The 26,376-nt window shown below is 50.8% G+C and overlaps 1 protein-coding gene across 3 annotated transcripts; it reads left to right on the top strand.

Moving 5' to 3' along the window:
* On the top strand, positions 1–26,376 carry Entpd3 (ectonucleoside triphosphate diphosphohydrolase 3). Of its 3 annotated transcripts, XM_040739918.1 has the most exons (12): positions 77–131; positions 863–914; positions 2,542–2,712; positions 4,600–4,727; positions 13,692–13,809; positions 15,179–15,329; positions 17,418–17,577; positions 18,389–18,622; positions 19,737–20,009; positions 20,182–20,292; positions 21,000–21,137; positions 24,860–26,376. In XM_040739918.1, the coding sequence occupies exons 3-12, from the start codon at positions 2,631–2,633 to the stop codon at positions 25,094–25,096; spliced, it is 1,632 nt and encodes a 543-aa protein (XP_040595852.1). In that variant the 5' UTR covers positions 77–131; positions 863–914; positions 2,542–2,630; the 3' UTR covers positions 25,097–26,376. The 3 variants fall into 3 exon arrangements, with proteins under 3 accessions (XP_005082384.1, XP_040595852.1, XP_040595853.1); XM_005082327.4 differs by lacking the exon at positions 2,542–2,712 and having other exon boundaries at positions 1–131; XM_040739919.1 differs by lacking the exons at positions 77–131; positions 2,542–2,712 and adding an exon at positions 300–771.

The following is a 26,376-nucleotide window of genomic DNA, read 5'->3' on the forward strand; positions in this document are numbered from 1 at the left end:
GCCTAAGCGCAGAGGCGGTCCCCGCAGACTGCGCCACCCACGCCGCCTCGCCCCGCCTCCTTGACTCCCGCGCCTCCCGCGCCCCGGAGGGCCGCCGCCTTTCAGCTACCCGGGGCGAGCGCAGCGCGCAGGTAAGATCTGGACCCGCGCATAGGGATGGGATGGATGGAGCGGGCTGCGGGCAGCCGGGAGCGGGGAGGGAAGGACTGGGCATCGCTTCCCGCTGAGGGCCACAGGCAGGAGCCGAAACCCGGGGAGCTGGGCACTGTCATCTGGCAGGGAGGGGACACCGCGTCACGACGCACCCCAAGACTTGCAGATGCAGGGGACCGGGCAACTCCCGGGTCCCCAGTCTGATCCGCAGGGCCTGACAGCTGTCTGCCTGTGTTCCTTTCCGGGAGCTGGGGATACCCCGCAGGTCTTTAAGGGGTGACTGCATGCTGGCCGTCACCAGCACACACCAATGCGAACCGGCTTTGCTGGTGAACGATAGCCCAGCCCGAGCCTGTGACTGTCCCTAAGAGCAGGGTTTACTGTGTTTCTGTGCTGTTCACAGGTGGAGCGACCTACAGGAGAAAAGAAAAAAGAGCACACACACTCCGTGGTTTTATTTTCAAAATTCTCTCTAGTTAAACTTTTAGCATATCCATTCTTCCAGCTTTGCATCCGGGGAGAGGACGCTGGGGGTTAACCATCCAGCTTCCACCGGTGTCTGAAGCTCTGGGTTTGAGCGCACTGTTCCCAAAGAGGCTTCGACCGAGAGGCGATGACGTGCGTTCGATATTAACCCGTCCAAGTTTGTTTTTGAACTTCCGAAGTCAGGGGCTGGCCACACTCTCATTCTGTATTTTTGCCCCCTCAGCCGGCAGAGAAGATGTTTACCGTGATGGCCCGCCAGCCTTGTGAACCAGCAGGTACGTGTCGCTCACCGGATGGCGAGCGAGCGTGGTTTTGCCAGATCCCAGAGTACCCCAGCTTTGGTTCGCACCTCTCCATCCATAAAGTCGTAGCTCCTAGCCTCCAGCCACTGTGGCTCACCTAGGTTTCCCCCTTGGCTTTCTTCAGATAAAAGTAATGTTGTGCAGAAAGCCACACGAAACAAGGGCTAACACAGGCTTGGCTTAAATGGTTTTTCCTGTTTCTGTAATCCATTATTTTGGCTCTTGTGGTTTCCTTACCTAGCTATGCGTAAGGTTTTGGCTATGTGTTGTTGTTGACTTGGGGATGAATCCTGATAGAGTTGGATCGTGCATGCTATGCACTCCTATCTTCGGGGGATGAGTGTTATGATAGGAACCTCTCTCTCTCCCCTCCCGCCCTCCCTGTCCCCCTCCCCCTCCCTCTCCTTCCTCTTTCCCTCCCTCCTTCCCCCTCCCACACACTTCCCAAGCCTGCCTGGCCTGGCACCCTGTCTCCCCAACACTCCCCCCCCAGCTATTCTTGTGGAGTTGGAAGTGTGCATTCAGCCAGCTCTCACCTCCTCTCCAGGTTCAGGTAGGCACCTGCAATTACCAATGTTTACCCAGCCCTAACTACTGCACAGCTCTAGGCTGTATTTCTTCACGAATGAGACCTAGCCCAGTCTGTTTGCTTTGTAATAAGCTTTTTTGCTGGATAAGTGTTTGCTGGAGGTAATCATAGCTTTTCACTTGGAAAGTGCTGAAGCCCAAACGATTCAGGAGGCCAGCCAGTCAGTCCATGGTTGCTGTGGTCAGGAGACTGCTTACATTTCACACACCCATCCCCTTGAAGAGTTTCCTTAGCTGTGTCCTGAACTGCTGATTCTTGACTTCCAAAAGGGTATGACTTGAGGACATAAAGACCAATTTATATTAAATATTTTGGAAAGAGCAGTTACACTAAAGGAGATGGTTTACATTGCGTTGAACATTTCCCCCCAAATACATTGGAATTTTAACACACGTACTATAACATTCCACAAACAAGCTGATTGGCTACATTCTTTCCTAAGGAAGATTAAACTTGGCAGATTAACTCTACTGGGTCTTGTGGGGGAAAAAATCCCTGAAACCTCTGTTAGTAACACTGATGGGGTTTGAAAGTAGGAGTGAGTTCATCTCTGTGGATTCGCTGGTTCCCAGCTGGCTGGGGAGGTTTTATCTGGAGCACAGAGGAGTGGTTCAGGACCTGGTTCTGATGCTCTGAGGCTCAGGGCTGGTTCTCCTCCAGATCTGTGATGCGTGCCCCCACAATGAGTAACTTGCCCATAAGTCCCCTCACATTCGTGGGTTAAGTGGGGTGAGGTGGGTTTCCAGAAGTGCAGTGTGGTCAGGGGGTGAGCATCTCTGAGCTTTGGTAAATACTGACAAATTGTCCTCCACGGATGCCATACCAGTTATACTCCCTAAAAGGGAGAAGGAAGGCGTTAGGTGGCCCCTTTGTCTCTATTGTCTCTATTGACAGGCAGGAGCCACACATGTCCACCCCCACCCTCCAGGCAGCAAACAAGGCAATGCAATTGGATACGGGGCAGCGACTAATTTGATTAAGGTGGTGCATGCAGCCTTTGTTTACTTCCAGGAAAAAAGGGATCTAGAAAGAAAGAGGAAGTGAGCCACGGTCTGCAGTGACCTCAGAGGGAACTCCGTGGGATAGAGCAGAACACACCCATGGCTGTTGAGGCATGGGGTGGCATCGTCCTCACCCTACACAGCAACCACAAGGCCACCTGGGGGACCAAACGTTCGAAATGTGACTGAGGAATTATTTATTTGTTTTAATTGATTGGCACTTGAACAGTCAGTTTCGAGAGAAATGTTGACGTTTTCTCGTCTTCTATAACTACATCATATTTCAGCCAAAACTATTTGTATTTATGTCTTAGTATTCTACCAAGACCTTTTTTTTGGGGGGGGATTGGAGCTTGCTTTGTAGACCAGGCTGACCTGGAGCTCAGAGATTCACTTGCCTCCTGAGTGCTGGGATCAAAGGTGTATGCCACTGCTGCCTGGCAACCAAGACTGTTATTTAGGCACAATTTTGTTTGTTTGTTTTCTTAAAATGCCCAGGCTGACTTTGAACTTTCTACATAGCTAAAGCTGGCCTTGAACTACTGATCCTTCTGCTTTTGGAGTACTGTGATTACAGGTGTGTAGTATCAAGCCCAGTCGACTTCAATGTTTTAATTAACTAGCTTTTAGATTTTTTTTAAACCACATATAATTGATATAGAGAGAAATGGTTAGATCTTATGTTACACTCCCTAGCTGGGTAATCTTACCTTCTGAACGTGTATGTTTTAGAATTGTGCATGCAATTCTTTCATGTTTGTTGGAGCCAGTGTCTCGCTGTGTAGCCCTGGCTGTCCTGAAACTCTCTATGTAGACCAGACTGGCCTCGAACTTACAGAGATCCTTTTGCCTCCCCTTGCTGAGTGCTGGGGTGCCACGAGCCTTGCATGTATGCAATTACTAAGAATTACAAAATTCAAAAGGCGAGTTGTGCAGAAGAACCTAGTCTGGTTGATTTTCAACTTTGCCCCCAAATGATTTTGAGGGGCTTAGTGAGTTTTGACAAATACAGGTACATACCCTCACACCCCATAATCCTATTACCTTGGAGAACAAGTCCACCAGTGCAGAAAATAGCCACATTTCCCTCCCCATGAACCCCCTGCCCCAACCTTCAGGTGGTCAGTCTTCCCAAGTGTGTTCCCTGCTTGCTTTACAGCTTCCTAAAAATGAAATTATTTCCAGCCGGGTGGTGGTGACGCACGCTTTTAATCCCAGCACTCGGGAGGCAGAGGCAGGCGGATCTCTGTGAGGTCGAGACCAGCCTGATCTACAGAGCAAGTTCCAGGACAGCCTCCAAAACAATACAGAGAAACCCTGACTCGAAAAACCAAAAAAAAAAAAAAAAAAAAAGAAAGAAATGAAATGAAATGAAATTATTTCTTTTTTTTTTTCCTTTTTTTTTTTTGGTTTTTCGAGACAGGGTTTCTCTATGGCTTTGGAGGCTGTCCTGGAACTCGCTCTGTAGACCAGGCTGGCCTCAAACTCACAGAGATCCACCTGCCTCTGCCTCCCGAGTGCTGGGATTAAAGGCGTGCGCCACGAAATGAAATTATTTCTATTTGCTAAGATCCACAGTTCTAATTTCTTTCACTGAGGTTAAGGAAAAGATCGCCTATGTTTTAGTAGAAAACTCAGATTGTCTCCTTCTCCTCCTCCTCTTCCTCCTCCTCCTTCTTCTTCCTCTTCTTCTTCTTCTTCTTTTTGTTTGTCTTTTGAGACAGAGTTTCTCTGTGTAATAGTCCTGGCTGTCCTGGAACTTGCTCTCACAGAGATCCGTCTGCCTCTGCCTCCCAAGTGCTGGGATTAAAGGCGTGCGCCACCATTGTCCAACTCAAAACCCAGATTTTTAATCTGCATTTAAATTTAAATTTTTCATTTTTCATTTACATATTTACACTTAAATTTTCATTTTGCATTTACGTGTTTATTTCCGTGTGTGTGTGTGTGTGTGTGTGTGTGTGTGTGTGTGTGTGTGTGTGTGTGTGAGTGAGTCCTGTGTGTGGGGGTCAGAGAACAGCTACTGGGTGTTGGAACTCAAGTCACTCTGCTTTGCTTCCCCCTGCAGGCTTCAGGGCCCTCTCCCGGACTCCGGCCATCGTCACCTTGGTGGCCCTGCTTGTGAGCATCGTGGTGCTCGTGACACTCACGCTCATCCAGATCCGCCACCCTCAGGTCCTCCCTCCGGGGCTGAAGGTAAGCCAGATGGGCCACAGCATCAGCCGTCCTAAAACTGTAACTGTAAGGGAAACTCTCCCCACCTCCTGCTGCAGAAAGCAGCGTGAGACCCGCAGAGGAGGCCAGTCGGTGGGGTGAGGGGGGTCGGCTGGGCTCCTGATGTTTGGTAATGCAGAGGTTGTGGACCTTTTCCAGGGACTGGGTGGCCTTGCTTTGACTTCTACTACAGGGTACAAAGATAGAGTGTGTACCCAAGAATTGTAGGCGTGCAGTGCCCGCTCTCGCCAGCCGACGGGTTCCATGAGTGAACAGCGGGAGGCATGGGCTCCTGGGGTTGAGAGTGTTGAGAAATCTCTTTGAGCCCTTTTGCGCCCTTCTCTTAGGTCTAAGACACCTGTATAAGTCTTCCAGTCCCATCGGGACTTTGTGTGTACGTCCAGTGACCTCTCTAAGTTCATCCCCACATGGCCTTGTGCTTGTCTGCTGGCCTTCGCTCTCAGGAGATGGATGGCAGGGTAGGGGGTGGGCCTTGAAATGGAGAGTGATGATTCAGGGAGCCCTTCAGTCATTTTGGGAATCAGTCAGCAAGCATTTTATGTAATACCCCAAACAGTAATATTTTAGGCTCTGAAGGCCACTTAGAGTCTCTGCAGTGTGCTGTTGTTAGGTTTGGGGCTCATTAAAAATGTATGGAGTCAGCCTTCTTAGCTGGGGGAGGCTCCATTAGGGACCCAGTCACTCCGCTGTGTTATTTGACTCTCTTAGCTGTTACACTTGACCTCGTGTCTTCTCTCTCATCTGCCTGCCACCAATACTGCTCAAAGGTTGTATTTGGAGTGGGTGGTCTCGGAAAACAATGGGGTCCTGTGAGCGGCTTTGCCAGGCATTTGGAAGGGTTGGAGTAAGATCTTTTCGTTGCACTGGGGTGTTTTGTTGTTGTTGCTGTTGGCTCGTTTGTTGAGTCTACAAAGCAAGTTCCAGGCTAGCCAGAGCTGTTGCATAGAGAAACACTGTCTCAAAAACAACAACAACAAAATAACATTTCTCACAGTGAGCTGGACTCTATACATTCAAGGAAACAACCAAGAATGAAGGACTTGCTCAACAGACGCGCCCACAGACTAGTCTGACGGAGGCAGTTCCGTCCCTCTTTTCAGATGACCCCAGCTGGAGTCAAGCTGACAAGACCACAACAGCGAATCCAGCCATCCCAGGAGCATGGGTGGCAAGGCAGGGCAGGACCCATGCAGGAAGCCTTGTAGAGCTGGGGGATGGGCGGGAAAACCAGGACCACCCTAGAATGCTGTTGCTACAGCAACACTTGGACCCCACATTGCTAAAGGAGCAGCTCCAACTGCTGTCTCTCTACGTAAGACATGCCTACCCCTCCGCCTGTGCTCCCCCTTCTAGAACATGCTATGGTGCCTGCATCCTTAAGTCAGGGTCTCCGAGGGCGGATCTTACTGCCTGTCTGGGATGTGGCCACAGGGTAGCTGCTTGTAGGAGTTGGAGCTAAAGCTTCCTGTTAACTAGTGACGGGGCACCACCGTGACATGGTGGTGGCTTGGAAGAAAATGACTCCCAAAGAGAATGATGCTATTAGGAGATGTGGCCTTGTTGGAGCAGGTGTGGTCCTTTTGGAAGAAGTGTGTCACTGTGGAGGTGGGCACTGAGGTCTCATATGCTCGAATCACGCCCAGTGAGACAGCCCACTTCCCGTTGCCTACATTCCAAAATGTAGGATACTCGGCTACTCCTCCAGCACCGTGATGATAATGGACTAAATCTCCGAAGACGTAAGCCACCCCAGTTAAATGTTTTCCCTCCATAAGTGTTGTCGTGGTCATGGTGTCTCTCCGCAGCAGCAATAGAAACCCTAACAAAGACAGATGTCAGGGTATAGGATGCATTATACATGTGTTTGTGGGGTTTCTGGTGCCAGCAAACCCACCGTGCTGCCAGCTGAGGAAAAAGGCAGCGTGACGCATGCTAGCATTAACAGATGACTGTCACTGGCTTGTGTATTGTCACACTGCAAGTCATATTATTATGGAGTGTGTCATTACTATTTACTAAACAATTGGCAAGATGGCATATACCTATAATCCCAGCACTCACAAGCCGAAACCAGCCCGGGCTACATACTGTCAGAGAGAGAGAGAGAGACAGAGAGACAGAGAGACAGAGAGACAGAGAGTCAGAGAGTCAGAGAGTCAGAGAGAGGCTGGCCCTGGCCACAGCTGCAGGGCACGGGAAGTCGTCTGCTTTGGATGGTCGGGCTTTCTTGAGTGGGCAGATGAAATGCGAGAAGAGACAGGCGCTCTAGGCTGTAGAAGCTTGTGTGGGTGACTGACAGCTGGCAGAGGGAACCCCACCTGCAGCTTGGCTGAGGTTTGAGAGACCTCAGTGTTTTCGGTTTTCCGTGGTATGCCAGGACAGGGCTGAGCGTAGCTGAGTGACCGTGAGGGCCCTTTGTCTGAGGCAGTGTTTGTGTGTTCATGCCACGGAGTCCTGTTTCGCTTCTGTGCAGCTGGCTCCGGGCTGCGAGGCGCCAGCTTCCCCCTGCGCCCCGCGGTGTTTGTCGCCCCCGTGAAAGGGTATGACACCTGCTCTTAAATCCAGCCTTGACTTGCCTGACCTTGACTGACGAAAGTTTTTAAGAGCAGAACCATTAGAGAAAGACTCAGTCGAGGGTCGAAAGCGTCCCTAGCTGCTTGCGTCGCTGGTCTGACCTGCTCCACAGGTCTGAAGAGTAAATGTGATGTCGTCACTTTGGTTATTTCCACTCAGGCCCCACTTGCTTTATTGCTACGGATTCCAAAATCTTCCCTTTGAGGGCCCTCCCGCCCTCCCCGACATGGCCATCTGTGTTCAAGGTTTCTCTGTCTGTTCCCAGCATCCCGGTGCCATTCCCCCTCTTCAGCCGCTGGCTGTCACCACTGAAGAGGGTCCTGAAGAGTCTTAAGGATGCCGGGATGGCCTCTCCCTAGGAGCTCCTTCTGGCAACCTTAGTTCCTCTCACTGGGTAGAAGATCACAGGCATCTTAGTTCCCACGCCCAGCTCTGCTGGTGCTCTCTGAAGTCCTCACTGAGTCAGGCTGGATGAGTCACCCCCCCACCCCCCCCCACCCCGCTAGCCCTCAGGGAGCCTTGTGAGGCCTCCCGGATTTCTGGTATCTTGTGGCCCATGCAATTCCAATTTTGAGGCAGCAAGAAGTGGGTAAGAGGCTCCTCCCACTGTCGAAGTCCTGGATTCGTTATCCAAGCTGGTCTACCTTGCCTCAAGCTAGTTTTGCTCCTGGACTGCAGTCTGAAGGATCATCTATCCAAACAAAGGCAGCGTATCCATCCCAGCACATCAGGCCTGCTATTTCACAGTCGTCTCATCAAGCTTGATTTCCTGGAACTTCATGAAAGCCTGGGGACTCTGAGAGTTAGTGTGGCTTAATCCCAGCCAGGTCTGTTCTCATATCAAATAGGATGATGGTTGTGCTCGTCTTATGAAGGCAATAAGGCTCATTAAAGCACCAGGTAAAGGCAGACACTAGGGTGCAACTGCTCAGGAGTCTGTTACCGTCCCCTCCTCTGAGAGTGCTAATAACAAATCTAAGGTAGCAGATCTTATGGCCCATGACCCATTACCTGTGCCTTTGCTTTTGGCAGAAGATCTCACAGTATTCAAGTGTTGGCCCTTGGACTTCAGCATGGAAGACTGCTCCGGCCAGGCAGTGGTGGCACACGCCTTTAATCCTGGCACTTAGCAGGCGGATCTCTGAGACTGAGGCCAGCCTGGTCTACAGAATAAGTTACAGGACGGCCAGAGGGCTACACAGAGAAACTGTCTTGAAAAGAAGAAGAGGAGGGGAGGAGGTAGAAAAAAAAATAATGTTCCTTTTTTTATTTTGAGACAGGGTTTATCTGTGTAGTCATGGCTGGAACTCACTATGTAGACCAGGCTGCCCTCAAACTCACTTGATCAGCCTGCCTGTGCCTCCAGATTTACTGCCATGCCTTGAGGAACACACTGGATGTGTCACCAGAACTGCATTCAAGCCTTCCTTCTTCCTCCCTCCCTCCCTCCCTCCCTTCCTTCCTTCTTTCCTTCCTTCCTTCTTCCCTCCCTTCCTTCCTTCCTCTCTTCCTCCCTCCCTCCCTTCCTTCCTTCCTCTCTTCCTCCCTTTCTTCCTTCCTCTCTTCCTTCCTTCCTTCCTCCCTCCCTCCCTCCCTTCCTTTCTTTGACACACTCTGACCACAAATAGCCCATCACCTCCTAGTTGAGTTGGGAAAAACACTTCCCTCCCATCCCCTTACCACCCACAGTGGGTCCAGTGATTTAAGCAATTCAAGCAAATAATCTGTAAATAGGGGTTAAGATTTCTTTTCCTCACTTTGCAAATGCTGGCCTCTGGGGAGACGGCTGGGTGGGTGAGGTGCTTGCCGCCCAAGGGCGAAGCTGGGGTGCAGTGGTACGCACCTCAGTTCTAGCACTGGCAGGTGGAGGTCCACAGCAAGCCTTGGCAGTGGGCGAGCGCCGGGTTCAATGAGAAGCCTTATCCCAAAACACAAGGCAGAGCTGCGGGAGAGAGGGCTCAGCAGTTAAGAGCGCTGGCTGTGCTTCCAAGGGGTTTGGTTCAATTCCCAACACACACAAGGCGCTCACAGCCCTCTGTGACTTAAGTCTCAGGGCGTCTGATGACTTCCTTGTGGGCACCTGGCATGCATGTAGTACACAGACATGCAGGCAAAATACCCATACACATAAAATAAAAAATAAATAGATATTTTTAAAAAAAGGTGCCAGGCAAATGGTGGCACACACCTTTAATCCCAGTACTTAGGAGGTAGAGGCAGGTGGATCTCTGTAAGTTCCATGCCAGCCTGGTCTACCAGAGCGAGTTCCAGGACAGCCAGTGCTGTTACACAGAGAAACCCTCTCTCGAAAAACCAAAGTAATAATAATAATAATAATAATAATAATAATGTGAAGATTAATAGAGTAAGACACCCAATGTCAGCCTCTGACCTCCACACATGCTCAGCATGGACACATACTTGTATATACACATGCACAGACACCACATGTATCAGTAGAGGTGGGTCAGGGCTAGAAGTGGACTTGGGTCCTGTCCACCCACCAGCAGGTGCTGGAGAGTCCAGGCACTGTCATAAGCCCAATACCAGTTGGAGTTACAGAGCGGGTCCTCTACCGTCTTAGCAAGCTCATCCTAAGACCGATCCTGAGGCATGACACTCTGGGAATGCATGCTTCCTTTGCAAAGAACACGGACTTGGGGGAAGGCAGATACCTCCCATTCTCCCCCCCACTCTGTGAGTGTGTGTGTGTGTGTGTGTGTGTTTGCCTGTGTGTGTGTGAGTGTGTTGCGTGTGTATATGTGTGTGTGTGTTTGTATGTGTATGTATGTGTAGGGGAAGAGAGCAGGCTGATCCTCCAGAGGCCCTGGCCTCTTCAGTGCCTGGCTTCAGTTTCTGTCTGCACTTTCATCTCACTTGGAGTCCCTGCCTGGGACAGATCTGAACAATGCCAGCCTTGTTGGCCGGGGAATGTCCTGTCAGGAACCCTATCAGATTCATCACACTGAAGGCTGAGATTAAGACGCTGTCCTAGAGCCAACACCACTGATTTTTCTAGTTCAGCAGAATGGAGAAGCTGTGACCCAGGAGCTGGGGCAATTGCTCGTGACAGAGGAGAACTGGAACACTCCCGCAGGTCTAGACCCAGGGAGGGGCTTAAGTCAATTATTCCATGTCTCACGGAAGACATGGTGGAGCTCTTCAAAGTGGTTTCCTGAAGAGAGAATTCCACCGAGAGTTGTTAAGGAAAAACCACGAAACACATAAATCCCGTGTACATATGTACAATATAATCCCATGTGGATTTAGAAATGTAACAGGGCTGGATAGATAGCCAAGTGGGTAAGAGCACTGGCTGCTCTTGCACAGGACCTGGGTTCAAGTCCCAGCGTCCATGTGGTGGCTCACACTCTCTGTAACTCTACTTTCAGAGGACCTGACACCTTATCCTGGTCTCCATGGGCACTAGGTGTACATGTGGAGCACATATATACATGCAGGCAAACACATACAAGATAAAAATAAATAAATCTTTTTTTTTTTTTTGTTTTTTCGAGACAGGGTTTCTCTGTGGCTTTGGAGGCTGTCCTGGAACTCACTTTGTAGACCAGGCTGGCCTCGAACTCACAGAGGTCTGCCTGCCTCTGCCTCCCGAGTGCTGGGATTAAAGGCGTGCGCCACCAACGCCCGGCTAAAAATAAATAAATCTTAAAAAAAAAATACAACCACAGCTGGGTATAGTGGCACCGCCCCCCCCCCACCGGCAATCCTAGCACATGGGAGGCTGAGTCAATCAGGTCAAGAGTTTAGTGCCAACCTGGGCTGCATAGTAGGTTCTTGCCTCTAAACAGATATATATACCTGCGGCCATCAGACATGATAAATGACAAGGGTTGGGACAATAATTAGATCTGAGGAGCCCTGTCATTTCCTTGAGACAGGGTTTCTCTGCCTTAACAGCCCTGGCTGTCCTTGAACTTGCTTTGTAGACCAGGCTGGTCTCACTTTTTCTTTTATGACTTTATTTATTTTATTGTCTTGATTTTTCTCTCTGTGATTTTTTTAAAGCCCTGCATTTTAGTCTTGTGTGTGTGTGTGTGTGTGTGTGTGTGTGTAATGTGAGGAGGGCCCATGCCCTCGTGCATGTGTGGAGGTCAGAGGACAGCTTTATGGACTTGGTTCCCTCCTTCTGACTTAGTATGGCTTCCAGGTATCAAACCCAGGTCATTGGGTTTCCAGAAAGAACTTTCCCCACTAACTGTCCCACAACCTCCTTTTTTAGACTAGTCTCACTCTGTGACCAGGCTAGCCTAGAATGTGCAACAATCCCACCTCAGCCTCCCAGATACCGAGATTACAAGTGTCAACCACCATACTTGGCTGAGGGTAATCTTTTTATTTTTTTAATGTATTTATTCTTCAGAGACATGGTTTCATGTAGCTCAGGCTGGCCTCATGCTTGCTATGTAACCAAGGATGACCTTGAACTCCTGACCCTCCTGGCTCAACTTCCCCAGTTGATGAGATTACAGACAACACTACTATACTCAGTAATCATGGTCTTTTAAAACAAGCAGCAGCCAGGCGTTGGTGGCGCACGCCTTTAATCCCAGCTCTCGGGAGGCAGAGGCAGGTGGATCTCTGTGAGTTTGAGACCAGCCTGGTCTACCAAGAGAGTTCCAGGACAGTCTCCAAAACAATACAGAGAAACCCTGTCTCGAAAAAACAGAAAACAAGCAACCCCAACAGGCCATTGGTAGCACATGCCTTTAGTCTGAGCACTCAGGAGGCAGAGGCAGGCAGATCTCTGTGAGTTTGAGACCAGCCTGGCCTACAAAAGCTAGTTCCAGGACAGCCTCCAAAACAAAAACAAACAATAAAAGAAAACAAAACCCAAGCAGCCCCTTGCCCTGGGCATATGGTTTTCTGTCTACCTCTGCAACGAGTCACCTAAGATGAGGGAGCCCTGTGAGGCTAACTATCTTCTAGCATTGTGAGCCTGACTGGGGCCTGGCTTCATCTTCTCCCATAGGACAAGCAAAGCTGGACTAAAAGCAGGGGAATTTGGAGCACTGCCACCCGAAGCCTCCAGAAGCCCCCTAGATGCCCCCGGGTGACTCTGCCAGGATTACATTGCTCTTTTGTCCTTAATCGTGAGCGTTCTCCTTCCAAGGGCCGATGGGAATCCTAACACGGCTCTTCCTTGTGGGAAGTTCCTGTAGAGCCTTCCCACAATTTCTTTGGGCTGTGTACCCGCACAGTAAGCCTGAGCATCCGCTGAGCCCCCTGTGCTATCCCCGGGGTCTGGGTGGAGTGGGGATCTGGTGCTCATTGTTCTCCGGTGCTTTTGCGTTCGGATCTCAGCCATCTACGTATTGGAATTTCCTGGGGGGAGGGGTGCTGCGCCCATCCTTAGAGACTGGTGTCGATCCTCGACACTGGGCATTTTATGCTCTCTCCCTCCCCAGGGGAGTCTCATGTACAACCGAGACTGAGAACCTCCCCACCTCATCTCATCCTTCCCCAGAGTCCGGGGAGCTACAGCTGATTTGGGGGCAAATAGCTCTCTCTTCTTGATCTGTCCCTACCTAAATGAAACACATGCGTGAATACAGCCAGAGTCTCCCCCCCCCTCTGCTGTTTGGCTAAATGGACATAGTATCAAGCTGCCTTCTGAGTGCGTCTATGCTCCAAGGTCAGCGCAGCCTCAGCCCTGACCTGGTGAGCCTCTTTTGTGGCGGACGGCTGTTAACACAGAGGTCCGCAGCTGGTCAGAGTGCGGAGGCCGAGTAACCACGCAGTTCTCAGCCCCAAAAGAGACGTCTATATCGAACCCCCTCCCGACATAGCGTAAGCATGGCAGAAGAAGGGGTGGGGAGACTGTAAGAGCCTGAGACTGGGGGGCGGGGAGGGGGGATGCTGGGAAACTGTGTCTTCTGGACCCGGAAGAGCCGTTGCATTCGTGTGCTCACAGTGGCTGCGGCTGCCAGCACAGGGCACATACCGGGGCAAGCACTCCAGCATAGATGAAGGGAAGGTTCAGGGGGCTCTACCCCTAGCTGAGGAGCTATGGCCAGTGACAACTGCCAGGAAGAGAGGGTCAGCTTTCTTAGGGGAGTGGCCCCTGGCAGGATGGCTGGGTAGCAGTAATGGCCTCACAAGAATGACCCTGGACTCGGTGGGTTATGAAAAGACAACACTGGGGTGGGAGGAGTGACGTGAAGAGTTGGAGAGGGAATTGGGAGGTGATAGGACCGAAATAATTTTATGCACATCTGAAATTCTCCAAGAATACATTAAAATGGCATCCGCGGCTCTCAGTGGTCCAGGGTGGAGAAGAACACTCAGAAGGGCCCAGCCTGCTCCCAACTCTCTTCCCCTTCCCTTCAGTATGGAATCGTGCTGGACGCTGGCTCTTCCAGAACCACCGTGTACGTGTACCAGTGGCCAGCAGAGAAGGAGAATAACACGGGCGTGGTCAGCCAAACCTTCAAATGCAGTGTGAAAGGTAAAGGGGCCGGGAGGCCTGGGCTGGAGGGCAGGAGAGCGTGACGTACCGTGCTGTGGAGCCAGCCTGGTCTAGTCCTTTCTTCACAGCTCTCTGCCTTGGGATGTCAGTGAATTGAGATTTGCCCCTTCCGGGCTCTCCTCGGTGATGGCAGGAAACATGAGTCTTGTGTGTGAGAAAGGAAGGGCCTGCCTCCCCACAGCGAGAGCACTAAGCGAAGGCTCAGCGTTTTCTGGAGCGAATTCCCCAGCTCCCAGTTTGCACAGGATGATGGGAGAAAGCCAGGTGGTACTTGCTTGTAGGGTGGGTGGTGTCGGAAGAGAGGGACACACCCAGCATTACATTCACACAGACAGACAGACAGACGGTACGTGCTTGTAGGGTGGGCAGTGTTGGAGGAGAGGAACACACCCAGTAGTACATACATACAGACAGACAACACACACACACACACACACACACACACACACACACACGTGTGTGTGTGTGTGCTGGGAACCAGGCCATGCAGAGTGGCTTTCCCACAGCAGAGCTGCAGACACTTAAATGGAGACCGCCAACAGAAGCAGGGATTGATACCACTGAGGGCATCCTGAGGGTCTAGACCTTTGGGATGTGCTTGGGTTCACCAACCCACGTGACTGGCCGCCGCTCTGAGCAAACGGAAACTGCAGTTAGTGCTGGAGCAGCCACGTGTCCTCAAGGGTGTGACCCTTGCCAAACTCCCACTATGTAATTTCAGCTGGAGGTTGCGGTCTCTGACCCCTCGCAGTCTGCACAGATTCCTGAGGCGACACTGTCGGAGGAGAGATGGTTCTTTTCTGGGTGTTCCGAGGGTTCACAGGTGGCATCCAGGCAGCCAAGAGCTCCTTCTGCCAATGGACAGAAGTGTGTGAGGGTTCATAGGTGTGTGTACACGCCTATGGCAGTCAGAGGACCGCCTTGGCTGCGGGTCCTCAGGCACCATCCGCCTCAGGTTTTTCTTTTTCCTTCCTTCCCTCCCTCCCTCCCTCCCTCCCTCCCTCCCTCGCTCCCTCCCTCCCTCCCTCCCTCCCTCCATCCCTCCCCCCCTTCCTTTCTGAGATAGGATCTCCCACTGACCTGGAGCTTATAGAGTAAGCTAGGCAACCGGCCAGGGAGCCACAGGGACCCTCCTGTCTCTGCCACCCCCAAAGCTGGGATTACAAGCACCCGCCGTCATGCCCAGCTTTTTACTTGGGTTCTGGAGCCAGAACTCGGGTGCTTGTGTCTACTTTGCAAATATTTTATTGCTGAGCCATCTCCCCATCCCCTGACTTTTTATTTAAAAGTCTTTTGACTGCCGTTTGCTCTAAGGAAGGCTAGTGAGTTCCGACTGCTTGCTTTTTAGGCTCTGGAATCTCCAGCTATGAGAATAATCCCCAAGACGCCCCCAAGGCCTTTGAGGACTGTATGCTAAAGATCAAGGAGCAGGTCCCCGAGCCCCTCCACGGGTCCACCCGAGTTTACCTGGGAGCCACAGCTGGGATGCGTTTGCTGCGGTAAGGACCAAGGGCACAGGGGAGCTCATGGGACCAAGACAGCCAGGGACGTCACTGTTTCTGGGAGCAAACCCAAGAGAACAAAGCCCATATTCTGCTCAAGTTTAGGCTCTGATGACTGGGGAACTTGTAGCCACCTTTATTTTCATAGCAAGAAAGAAAGACTTCTAAACTGGGTCCCGTCCCCGTGGTGATTTTACCAAGGAGTAAAGAAAAGGTCAGATTGGCATGACATCTGATCACTGGGTAGCCTGTACTTCCTTGGAGAACAGTTATTGTTTTTGGCATGGGCAAACAGTCAGTTAAACTCTGTGGTGAGTTCTGCCCTTAGCCACGTAGGCTCTACCCTGTGCAGAATGTTCCAGAACCCTTTGTAAGATAATGCAGTGTCTGCCCCTCACCCAGGTGAAAGCCTTTGGAATTTTGATGGAAGAAACATCTCATTCCATCCACTCTGTTCCTGCTGAATCTATAGAACATGAGATTGATTCCAGGGACACGGATGGACACACACACAAATACACACACGTATATATTGTGTGTGTATATTTATGTGTGTATATACATATCTTTTATGTCTTTGTTTTATTAAGATAGGTTTTACTCTGTTGCCCAGGTTAGCCTGGAACTTACTATGTAACCCAGGCTGTCCTTGAATTTATAGTCATCCTCCTACCTCTGCAGATTATAGGTATGGGCCACCATGCCAACCAGATTTAATGTTTTTTTCTCTTTTTTATTTATGTTTTTGTTTTCCTGTGCTGGGCATTGAGCATGCGAGGCAGTGAACTACATCCCTAGTTTCTTCATTGTAGGATTTCCTTGACCTTGAAATAGAATTTTTAAAATAATCTCAGATGGGGACTGGAGAGATGGCTCAGGGTTTAAGAGCACTGGCTGCTCTTCTAGAAGTCCTGAGTTCAATTCCCAGCAACCACATGTTGGCTCACAACCATCTGCAATGAGATCTGGTGCCCTCTTCTGGATGGCAGACTTGCATGCAGGCAGAACACTGTATATATAATAAACAAATCTTATAATAATAATAATTCGAGGAACAAATGGAAATGTAATCTGTCCAGGGTACAGGCTGCTCGGGGTGTTGGAAGTAAGGTGCCCTGCTCATGATGCCAGCAGGAGAAAGGACTAGGCAGGCCCGGGCGTTTTAACACCACCATGTAAAGAGCCCAGAGCGTCTGCTGCTGGATGGGACCTTTCTCGATATTTCTTTATCCTTACCATTGCCGGAAGCAACCAGGGCCTTTTCCTCCTACCCCCACCCCGCTCTCTGCCCCCCCCCCCCCCCGAGCAAGCAAGCGCCCCAGCTTCCTTCCCCACTAACAAAGGAAGAGTTCCTCCACGGGAGCTTTCTGTAGAGCAGCAGTGGTTCTCAACCTTCCTGAGGCTGCGGTGCTCCTTGTGTTGTGCTGGCCCCAACCATAACATTATTTTCGTTGCTACTTCATAGCTCTAATTTTGCTACCTTTACGAATCGTAATGTAAATATCCAATATGCAGGGTATCTGATACGTGATCCACATCAAAGGGCATTGTCTGACCCCTAGAGGGGTCGCGACCCACAGATTGAGAACCGCTGCTCTCCAGGGTACTGTGACAGGAAGGTGCTGTGACGACACTCACTGTGCCTGGGTAGCCCGGTGATGCTGTGCTGAGGCCTCTGAGGGTTGCATGCTGGTGTCTTCTGCCCCTGGTGCTCTTCCCCTTGCATCCTAAGCTCAGGTTTTCAGCCAGGTGAGGTTCCTTTCTGTGACGCCCCCAGCGACTGTAGGTCGCTGCTGTGCCATCTCCAGTCTTACGCCCTCCGCTGACCTGAGCTGAAACAAAACAGATAAGAGGTCTTTCTGATTACCTACCTCCTGGTGGAAGAACCAGCCAGGGGTGGGAGAGGGGGAGGACGATGACAAATGGGGGCTCTGTCAGGTAACGAAGTGCACCCCACCTGCCCAGCCACCCCGGGAGACCTACAGAACGGGCTGGGAGGAGGCTGTCCTGTCAGTCGCCCGAGGGAGCTGACAGGAGCCCACCATGCCTCAGTGCTCAGTCTCTTGTGTTCTGTGCATTGCGTAGGTTGCAGAATGAGACAGCAGCTCGTGAAGTCCTTGAGAGCATCCAAAGCTACTTCGAGTCCCAGCCTTTTGACTTTAGGGGTGCTCAGATCATTTCTGGGCAAGAGGAAGGGGTGTATGGATGGATTACAGCCAACTATATAATGGGAAATTTCCTGGAGGTGTGTGGAAAGACATGCATGGTTTCTAATCTCACCATTTATCCTGTCCCGTCCCCCGCCCCCCCTTCCCGTGGGCGATAGCTGAGGTGGAGGGGCTGGCTCAGGGGGAATTCCTTCCATGTGGTGCACTGGGGAAGCGCTATGGGGCAAAGGCCACCTGAAGGGCGTTCACACCCTGGACCAAACGCATGGACGAGGAGAGAAAGTGCATCACTTTGATCGTTCGTAAGGAATTTGAGAGGAATCTAAATTGAACCCTGGGCCTCAGATGTTCAGAAGGGCGTCGTGAGGATGGCCCTTCCAAGAGACTCATAACTACCTGGGAATTACAGAGTCCCCAGGGAGAAGGAGTCTTCGCTGTGTCCCTGTCTTCCTCACGGTCCCCTCCCTGCAGAGACACATCCCAGACTAGAACTTTGATTCCTCCCGCAAATATATTTTGAATGTTAATTGGCTGGCGTGATTAATATTGGGAAAACCTCACATGAAACTCCACGCATATAGCCTCTCCTAGCTTTAGAGACCTTAGACACAGTAACAGGGGAGCAGGGAATCTACCAGCAGGGCAGCGCACAACCAGACCCTCTCTGGTGTGTTGCCTGCCTGCCTGCCTGCCTATGTCACACACGGGTCGTGCACTGCTTGCATTTGCATAACCAATGCAGTTTATGGTCCCTAGAATAAAAGGAGAGACCCAGCCGTGAGTGCAGTCGTCCCGCCTAGCAGTAGGACTGGGAACTTGGGTGGAGAGCCCGGGCAAGCGGAGATGGTGTCTTTGGTTCTCTTCTTACCTCCTTTTCCCGCTATGCAGAAGAACCTATGGCACATGTGGGTTCACCCGCACGGAGTAGACACCACAGGAGCCCTGGATCTGGGCGGCGCCTCCACCCAGATATCCTTTGTGTCGGGAGAGAAGATGGAGCCGAATGCCAGTGACACGGTGCAGGTGTCCTTGTACGGCTACACGTACACGCTCTACACACACAGCTTCCAGTGCTACGGCCGGAACGAGGCAGAGAAGAAGTTCCTGGCCATGCTTCTGCAGGTGCTGGTGGGAGGGTCTGCCTCGGTTGCCCAACTTCACTCCAGTCTGCAAAGTGGGTAGAAACGACACCATAGTCTCACATAATCCCGGGTCTCTTTCTCCCTCCCTCTCTCCTGTCTCCTTTTCCTCCTCTGCTGTGCTAACCACTCTCAGCAAATGTAAGAAACACTAGGGAGGGTCAGGACTGCAGTGACAGCTCAGCTTGCTGGGCAAGCTTACGGACAGGCACGGCTGGGTGTGGTGGCGCACACCTTTAGTCCCAGCGCTGATGAAGTAGAGGCAGGAGGAGCTCTGACTTTACGCCCAGTCTACCTAGTGAGCTCTTTCAGAAGGCAGGGGTTCAGTTCCCGGCACTCACACGATGACGCACAACAACCTACAACTCCAGTTCCGGGGGATCTGACACGCTCTTCTGGCTTCTGGGAGAACCCAAATGCTCACGTGTGCATGTGTGCACACGAACACACACACACACACACACACAAATACTTACAAAGGCTAGGTGGAGTGGCACAGACTTTTGATCCGAGCATTCATGAGGCAGAGGCTGGTGGATCTCTGTAAATTTGGGGCCAGCCTGGTCTATATAATGATTCCAAGCCAACCAGGGCTACACAGTAAGACCCTTGCTCAAAATCATTATCACCACCATCATCATCATCATCTTACTAAAAGAAATAAAAACCAAGTATATGACGCTGGAGAAATAACACCTAAAATTGACCTGTGGCCTCCACAGGTGTGTGCACAAACGCACCTATGAGAGCACACACACACACACACACACACACACCGGGTCCTCATGCTTGAGCAGACAGCACTTACTGACTGAGGCATCTATCTCCCCACCCTTCCCAAGCTGTTTTAGAATAAATCGTTACGATTTTTATTACCTGCCAGTGTTTGGTGTGTCTGTCTGTCATGTGCATGTATGTTCCAAGTGAGCCGAAAAGGCTCTTGGGCGAGTTCTTAGGACCCCGCTCTCTCTGGCAGCAGAGCACATTGTGCAGTGGTGGCTCACTGTCAGCCTCTCTTTGGGCACTGCAGGGTAGTGGCGGGGAGAATCTTCCAGAAGGAAACTGTCCCACCTCACACCTCCCTGTCACACCTCCAGAGCTCGCCCACCGGAACCAACATCAGCAACCCCTGCTACCCCCGGGGTTACAGCTCCACCTTCGACTTGGGCCACGTGTTCGGCAGCCTGTGCACGGAGAAGCACAGGCCAGACAGATACAACCCCGGTGATGTCGTCACCTTCCTGGGAACTGGAGACCCATGGCTGTGCAGGGAGAAGGTGGCTTCTGTGTTTGACTTCAAAGCTTGCCAGGAGCAAGACGCTTGTTCCTTTGATGGCGTTTACCAGCCCAAAGTTCAAGGGCCATTTGTGGTGAGACCAAAAGTCGATTGGTAGATGGGGGGGAGGGCGCCGTACCGCACCCCCAGGGGGGGGTCCCTCTCCCATCCCCTTTCCTTCCTCTGTCCTGCCGTCTTTATTCCCTCCCCAGATAGCTCCATAGCACACTCCCTTGGAGAGTTGACTGCCTCTGTCCCGCTCACAGGCGTTTGCAGGGTTCTATTACACAGCCAGTGCGCTAAACCTCTCGGGAAGCTTCCCCCTTGCCGCCTTCAACAGCAGTAGCTGGGACTTCTGCAAACACACCTGGATGGAGGTCAGTATTGGAAAAGAGAGGGTGAGTGAGAATCAGGGCAGACGGTACAGCAGAACATGTGTGTGCGTGTATGTGTGTGTGTGTGTGTACACGTGTGCGTCCGAGCAGGCGTGCTCAAGCATGTGTATGTGTGCACGCACATGCCTGTGCTCGAGTGTGTGCATGCATGTGTGTAAACATGCATGAGTGCGTATATTTGTGTATGTGTATCTGTGTGTATGCATGTGGTTACCCTTGTAGAGGTGGTGGGGCCTGAGTGAACGGAGCTGACAAACCAAGAGGAATGAAGTCCGGTGCAATCGCCAGCTTTGTTTAGAGCGTCAGGCAGTTTATGCTCCGAGGGTTAAGAAGCATCGCCTGAGTAATGCATATGTCTGTGTGTGTGTGCCTATGCAAGCATGTGTGTGTGTGTGTGTGTGTGTGTGCACGCGCGCGCGCGCACAGTGCGTGTTCAAGCATGGCGGGTTGGAGCAGCATTGGTGTCGGCAGTCTCCGTGGCCGCCTGCAGTCTCCGTTGGCCGCCTGCACTATGCGGCAGCCCTGGGGGGACAGTTCAGCTCTTGTGCAACTGGGTTGCCTGTCATTTTCATCTCGAAGTGCCGAGCGGTGGGCTTTGAAACTCTGCCGTCGCCCTCAGGTAGTTCCCGAGTGCAGACCCGGGAACCGCCCATCCACGCCCGTCCCTCGTGTCTTTTCCTCCTTTCCAGCTCCCGTCCCTGCTTCCCAGATTCGACGAGGTGTACGCCCGCTCCTACTGCTTCTCAGCCCACTACATCTACCACCTGCTCGTAAACGGCTACAAATTCACGGAGGAGACTTGGCCTCGGATACGCTTTGAGAAAGAAGTAAGTCAAAGCGCAGACCGTTTCCCCTTTCTCCTGGCCGTGGAAAGGGTGATGTGCGTGGATGGGGAGGGGAGGCCAGAGGTTAAAGGATGACCTCTTCTAATGCTACATGTGTAACATCAATGATGGTCTGTTGTCCCCACACTCTTCTTGCTGGTTACCTGTGAACACCCCAGGAAGAGAGGTGACAGGACTTAAAGCGGTTGTTTGTTCTCGGGAGGTTGCTGCAGATGAGAAGACTGGAATTGAGGGCCCATGGATGGATGCCTGAGGGTGGGGGGTGTCTGGGCATGCCGGATGCCAGTCTTCAGCTCAGGCTGAGTGTAGTCGGTACGGAGGAACGTTTTGGTGAGAGACCATCACATAGAAGAGCCTGACACTTTTCATTCCAAAAAATACTGCAAGTTGAATTCACTTTTTTTATTTCCTTCCTTCCTTCCTTTTTTTTTCTTTTTTTTGAAACATGGTCTCACTATGTAGTGCTAGCTGGCCTGGAGCTCACTGTGTAGACCAGGCTGGCCTGGAGCTCACTGTGCAAATACATGGATTAAAGATGTACACTGCCACTCCTGGCTTATAATTTGTTTTATAACAGAATAATTAATTGCTCTCCATGTTATACCAGAGACGATGTAAGAAGCAGTGTTGAGGGCATGAGGGGTTCACGTTAGCTCCTCATTAATTAAATAAGAATTTTTCTCTTTAAAGGAACCCTAGGTCACTGTGTTTACAGGCAAGACTTAGGGATGGGGAGGGCCTTCTTGTCTCAGTACTAGGTAGGTGTTAATAGGCAGACAAAGGATGATGGAGACAGATTAGATTAGATTAGATGGGAGATGGATGGATGGATGGATAGCAGAACGGTAGATTATAATTAAATGATGATGGGCATGTGGAGGATATAACTGGAAGGAGATGGGCAAATAATTAGGCTCATGAACACACAGATGACAGCTAGCTAGTTAGGCAGATGTTGCCTAGTGACTAAGAGGTTTAGGAAGTAGAAGGACAGCTGTTTCAGGCAGGACTTGCCTTGTGAGTCTGTCTGGCCGCTACTGTATTCCCCAGTTCCGGTAGGATGCTCTCAGTTCAGGAGTGGCTGGAGTAAAGCCTACAGGATGTCTGCAGCCATCCTCTTCTGTTCCAGCTTTGGTAAAATTGGATTAATCCAATCAATATCCCGAATTAAGCCTGGAACTGTCTATTTTCATGTAAGTAAAATTGAGTCATCTATAAAAAACATGAGAATGTCTAGAGGTGTGGACTGTTGGCCTGGGAGCCAAGGCCTCTCCCAGCAAGTGCAATCACCTGCCAAGGACACTGTAAGAGGGGAGGCTGTCTCTGCATTGGGGAGACGACATTCTTGGGTTAAATTTCCTTCCCGGCACTGCACAGATGGCTCAGCTGGTAAAATCACTTCCCGGTGGGCCCTGTGACCTGAGTCAGTCCCCAAGACACACACGGAGAAGAAAACTGACTCCTGCAAGTTGTCCTCTGACCTCCATACAGGTGCTGCTGCATGTATGTTCACATAGACAGACAGACAGACAGACAGACAGACACACTGTAAAATTAAAAAATTTTACTCTAATAATAAAAAATTCAAGCCGGGCGTTGGTGCTGCACGCCTTTAATCCCAGCACTCGGGAGGCAGAGGCAGGTGGATCTCTGTGAGTTCCAGGCCAGCCTGGTCTACAGAGCGAGTTCCAAAACAGCCTCCAAAACAGTACAGAGAAACCCTGTCTCAAAAAAAAAAAAGTAAGTGTATGTGTTGTGTATGTATGTGGTGTGTGTGTGTGTGTGTGTGGGTGTGGTGTATGTATGTGTGGTGTGTGTGGTATGTATATGTATGTGCCGTGTATATGTGTGTGGTGTGTGTGTGGTGTGTGTGTGTGTGTGCAGATGCTGAAGCATGAAGTTACAGGCTGTTGGAGCCACACAGTGTGGGTACTGGGAATTGAACTTGGGTCCTCTGCAATAGCAGTCTGCACTCAACCGTTAAGCCACTTCTCCAGCCCCCATATACCATCTTGAGGCAAGAGCAGGGGGAAATAAATTCAGGGAAGCAGCGTGAATGGAGATCATTAAAATGTAATATTAGAAGTCCAAATCATCAATTTCATTAGTCTCAAGGTCTAACTTGGGTGTGGCTGGGTTGGTAGACTGTTTGACTAACATATATTGTATCTGGGTAGAACCCTAGCTTCCCCAGTACCCCACAGACCTGCCACTCAGGTGGCAGGAGGTCAGGGGTTCAAGGTCATCCAGCTATAAAGTGTTTTTTGAGGCCAACCTGGGATGCTAAAACTACCAGTTCAGTTACCAAGACAAACAAGGTCAGATTAGGTTTTTAAAACTCAACAAGTCAGGCTGCTTCTCTGGTTATCGCTTGGGGGCATTACAGCAAGAGCAGAGGGGGTGATTTGCAAAGGGATTCTAACAAGTACTGAATGCCACAACTTGTGCTAGCAAGGCATGGTGTCAACCATCTATAATCCCAGTACCCAGGAGGTGGGAGCATGGGGATTGGGAGTTCAAGGTCATCATCTGCTACATATAAATTCATGACCAGCCTGTAATGTGTGAGATCCTGTCTCATACTAATATATAAGTTAAAAGTTAAAAAATATGTATACAAATTGAAAGTTTAAAAAACTTTTTTTTTTTTTGGTTTTTTGAGACAGGGTTTCTCTGTATTGTTTGGAGGCTGTCCTGGAACTCGCTCTGTAGACCAGGCTGGCCTCGAACTCACAGAGATCCGCCTGCCTCTGCCTCCCGAGTGCTGGGATTAAAGGGGTGCGCCACCAACGCCCAGCAAAACGGTTTCTTAATATCAAACAAAGGGCCAGGGAAATGGCTCAGTGGATAGAGGCACTTTGAGATTAAGGATACAGATGATAAATTTGATTCACTATAAAGCTATAAAGATTGCAAACTCACTGGGCGTTGGTGGCTCACACCTTTAATCCCAGCACTCGGGAGGCAGAGGCAGGTGGATCTCTGTGAGTTGGAGGCCAGCCTGGTCTACAGAGAGAGTTCCAGGACAGCCTCCAAAACAGTACAGAGAAACCCTGTCTCAAAAAAACAAACAAGCTCAAAAATATGGAGATGCAAACAACAATAACAACAAAAATGACCTCAAATACGGTAGTCAAAAAGAAGATTGAAGCCCAGGTGTGGTGAAGCAAACCTTTAATCCCAGTGCTCTGGAGGCAAAGACGGGTGGATCTCTGAGTTCCAGGCCAGCCTGGTCTACAGAGTGAATTCCAGGCTAGGAGGAGTTACTTAATGAGACCCTGTTTTAAGAGAGGGGCAAGGGAAGGGAAGAGAAGGGCAGAGGAGGGAAGATGGACCAACCAAGACATGAACACAGTGGGTTTCCCATTTGGACTGCACGTGACTCCTAGGAACCAATCTTGGGTTGGGTAAAGACCTAGCCCTTTCCTTAAGCACAAACAAGGCTGAATCCCTTCACCGCAGGGATGGTTTCACTGCTGGGACTGCTTAGACCGGCTTGTGGGGAACTCAGTTTTCTGATTGTAGTACTAAAAGGGGAACCCAAATTCTTTGTGGCTGTGGTGTAGTATCAGAACCCATGCAAACCCTTTGACCTTCTTAGACCGTAGTTCTCTTCAGGGTGCCATTGTGGGGCTGACAGTAGTGTGGGCTGGGACCAGCCTGCAGCCCTGCCTGAGATCTGAGCTACCCACTCTCCTCCACAGGTGGGGAACAGCAGCATTGCCTGGTCCCTAGGCTACATGCTCACCCTGACCAACCAGATCCCAGCTGGAAGCGCCCTGATCCGTCTACCCATACAGCCACCGGTTTTCATGGGGGTCCTGGCCTTCTTCACGGCCATCGCCTTGCTGTGCCTGGCATTTCTTTTGTATCTGTGTTCAGCATTCAGGACAAAGGGACGCTCTGAGAATGCCTTCGACCAAGCGGTAGATTCTGACTGAGACTTCAAGCAGCAGCTGGAGCCCGAGGCTGCCTTGTAGCGACACCAGGCAGTATGAGCCAAGTGGCTGCCACTGGGACCTGCTCCACGGCCACGTGCCAAGGTCATGTGTCTTGCAGCTACTGGTTCCTGCCAGAGAACCTCCCGGGAGTCTCTCAACTACCCAGCGAGAGTTGCCCCTGCGACCCCTCCCCACCTGATTGCTGACCCGCTGGGAATCAAGGAGACGCAGGCTGTCTCATTCGGGGACTTCACTCTATCCACTCTAGAGGAAGTTGAGAATATAATAATTTAACGAGGAAGGTACTGACCACAGGGCTTGGTTTCCATTTTCTCCCCATCACTATTCTTCCTAGCGAGGCACCCATGAAGGTTCTGACGGAGACATCTCACCCACGCTCCCTCCTATAGGTCCTTTGTAAGACTCTCTTGTCTTTCATTTGAGTCCAGCCCTATCTCAAGCCACGATACTTTCTTTTGGCAATCCCATAAGCGTTAAGCTCCCTGACTGGTAGGATGTAGCATTTATTGGGAAAGCTCATAGTGTTGAGTCTCATGTAGCCCATGCTAGCCTCCAACTCACTGTGTAGCCAAGGATGACCTTCAACTTCTGATCTACTCCCGAGTGTTGCAATTATGGCTGTGAATCACTGTACCCAGTTTATGAGATGCTGGGGCTAGAACCCAGGGCTTCATGCATGCTAGGCAAGTATTCTACCAACTGAACCATACCCCAGCTAAGAAGACTCTTGTGGCCCCGAGGATTCCTGGCCTTTGTCATGCAGACAGAGCCTGAAGCAGACAGAAGCATACAAGTTCCTAAGACGGTAGCTGCCCTCATTGTGGAATTCCCACTGGGGACTCTGGTCATGAGACAGACTTGGTGTGTGTCATAGTCCTTGTGTAATCGCCTCACAAGGCTGTGTCCTCCTCTGATCACACCCAGTCGGCTGCAGGGGAGTGGCTCTCATTGACCTGGCAAGACTCTTGCCCAGGGCTGACTTGCTACTGTCTTCATGGGACGTGGTTTTCCCACAACCCTCACAGGCATACTTGATCCTGTGCTAAGACGTCCCAGTCTGGAGTTTCTGGTCAGTTACTTCCCCTGGTTACAGTTCTCCCCAAGTAGCTGCTGCACATCTCCATATTTGGAGTCTCCACCTCCAAAGTCGGATGAGAAAGGCTTCGGCAAGCCCGGGAGCTACAAGCGACAAATCGATGCTGTTTCACATGGCTGGTTGTTGGCGCCGTATGGAATAAACTCTTGTTTTTATTTTGCAA

This window comes from Mesocricetus auratus, unplaced genomic scaffold (assembly GCF_017639785.1).
Source record: "Mesocricetus auratus isolate SY011 unplaced genomic scaffold, BCM_Maur_2.0 Super-Scaffold_100691, whole genome shotgun sequence".
NCBI lineage: Eukaryota > Metazoa > Chordata > Mammalia > Rodentia > Cricetidae > Mesocricetus > Mesocricetus auratus.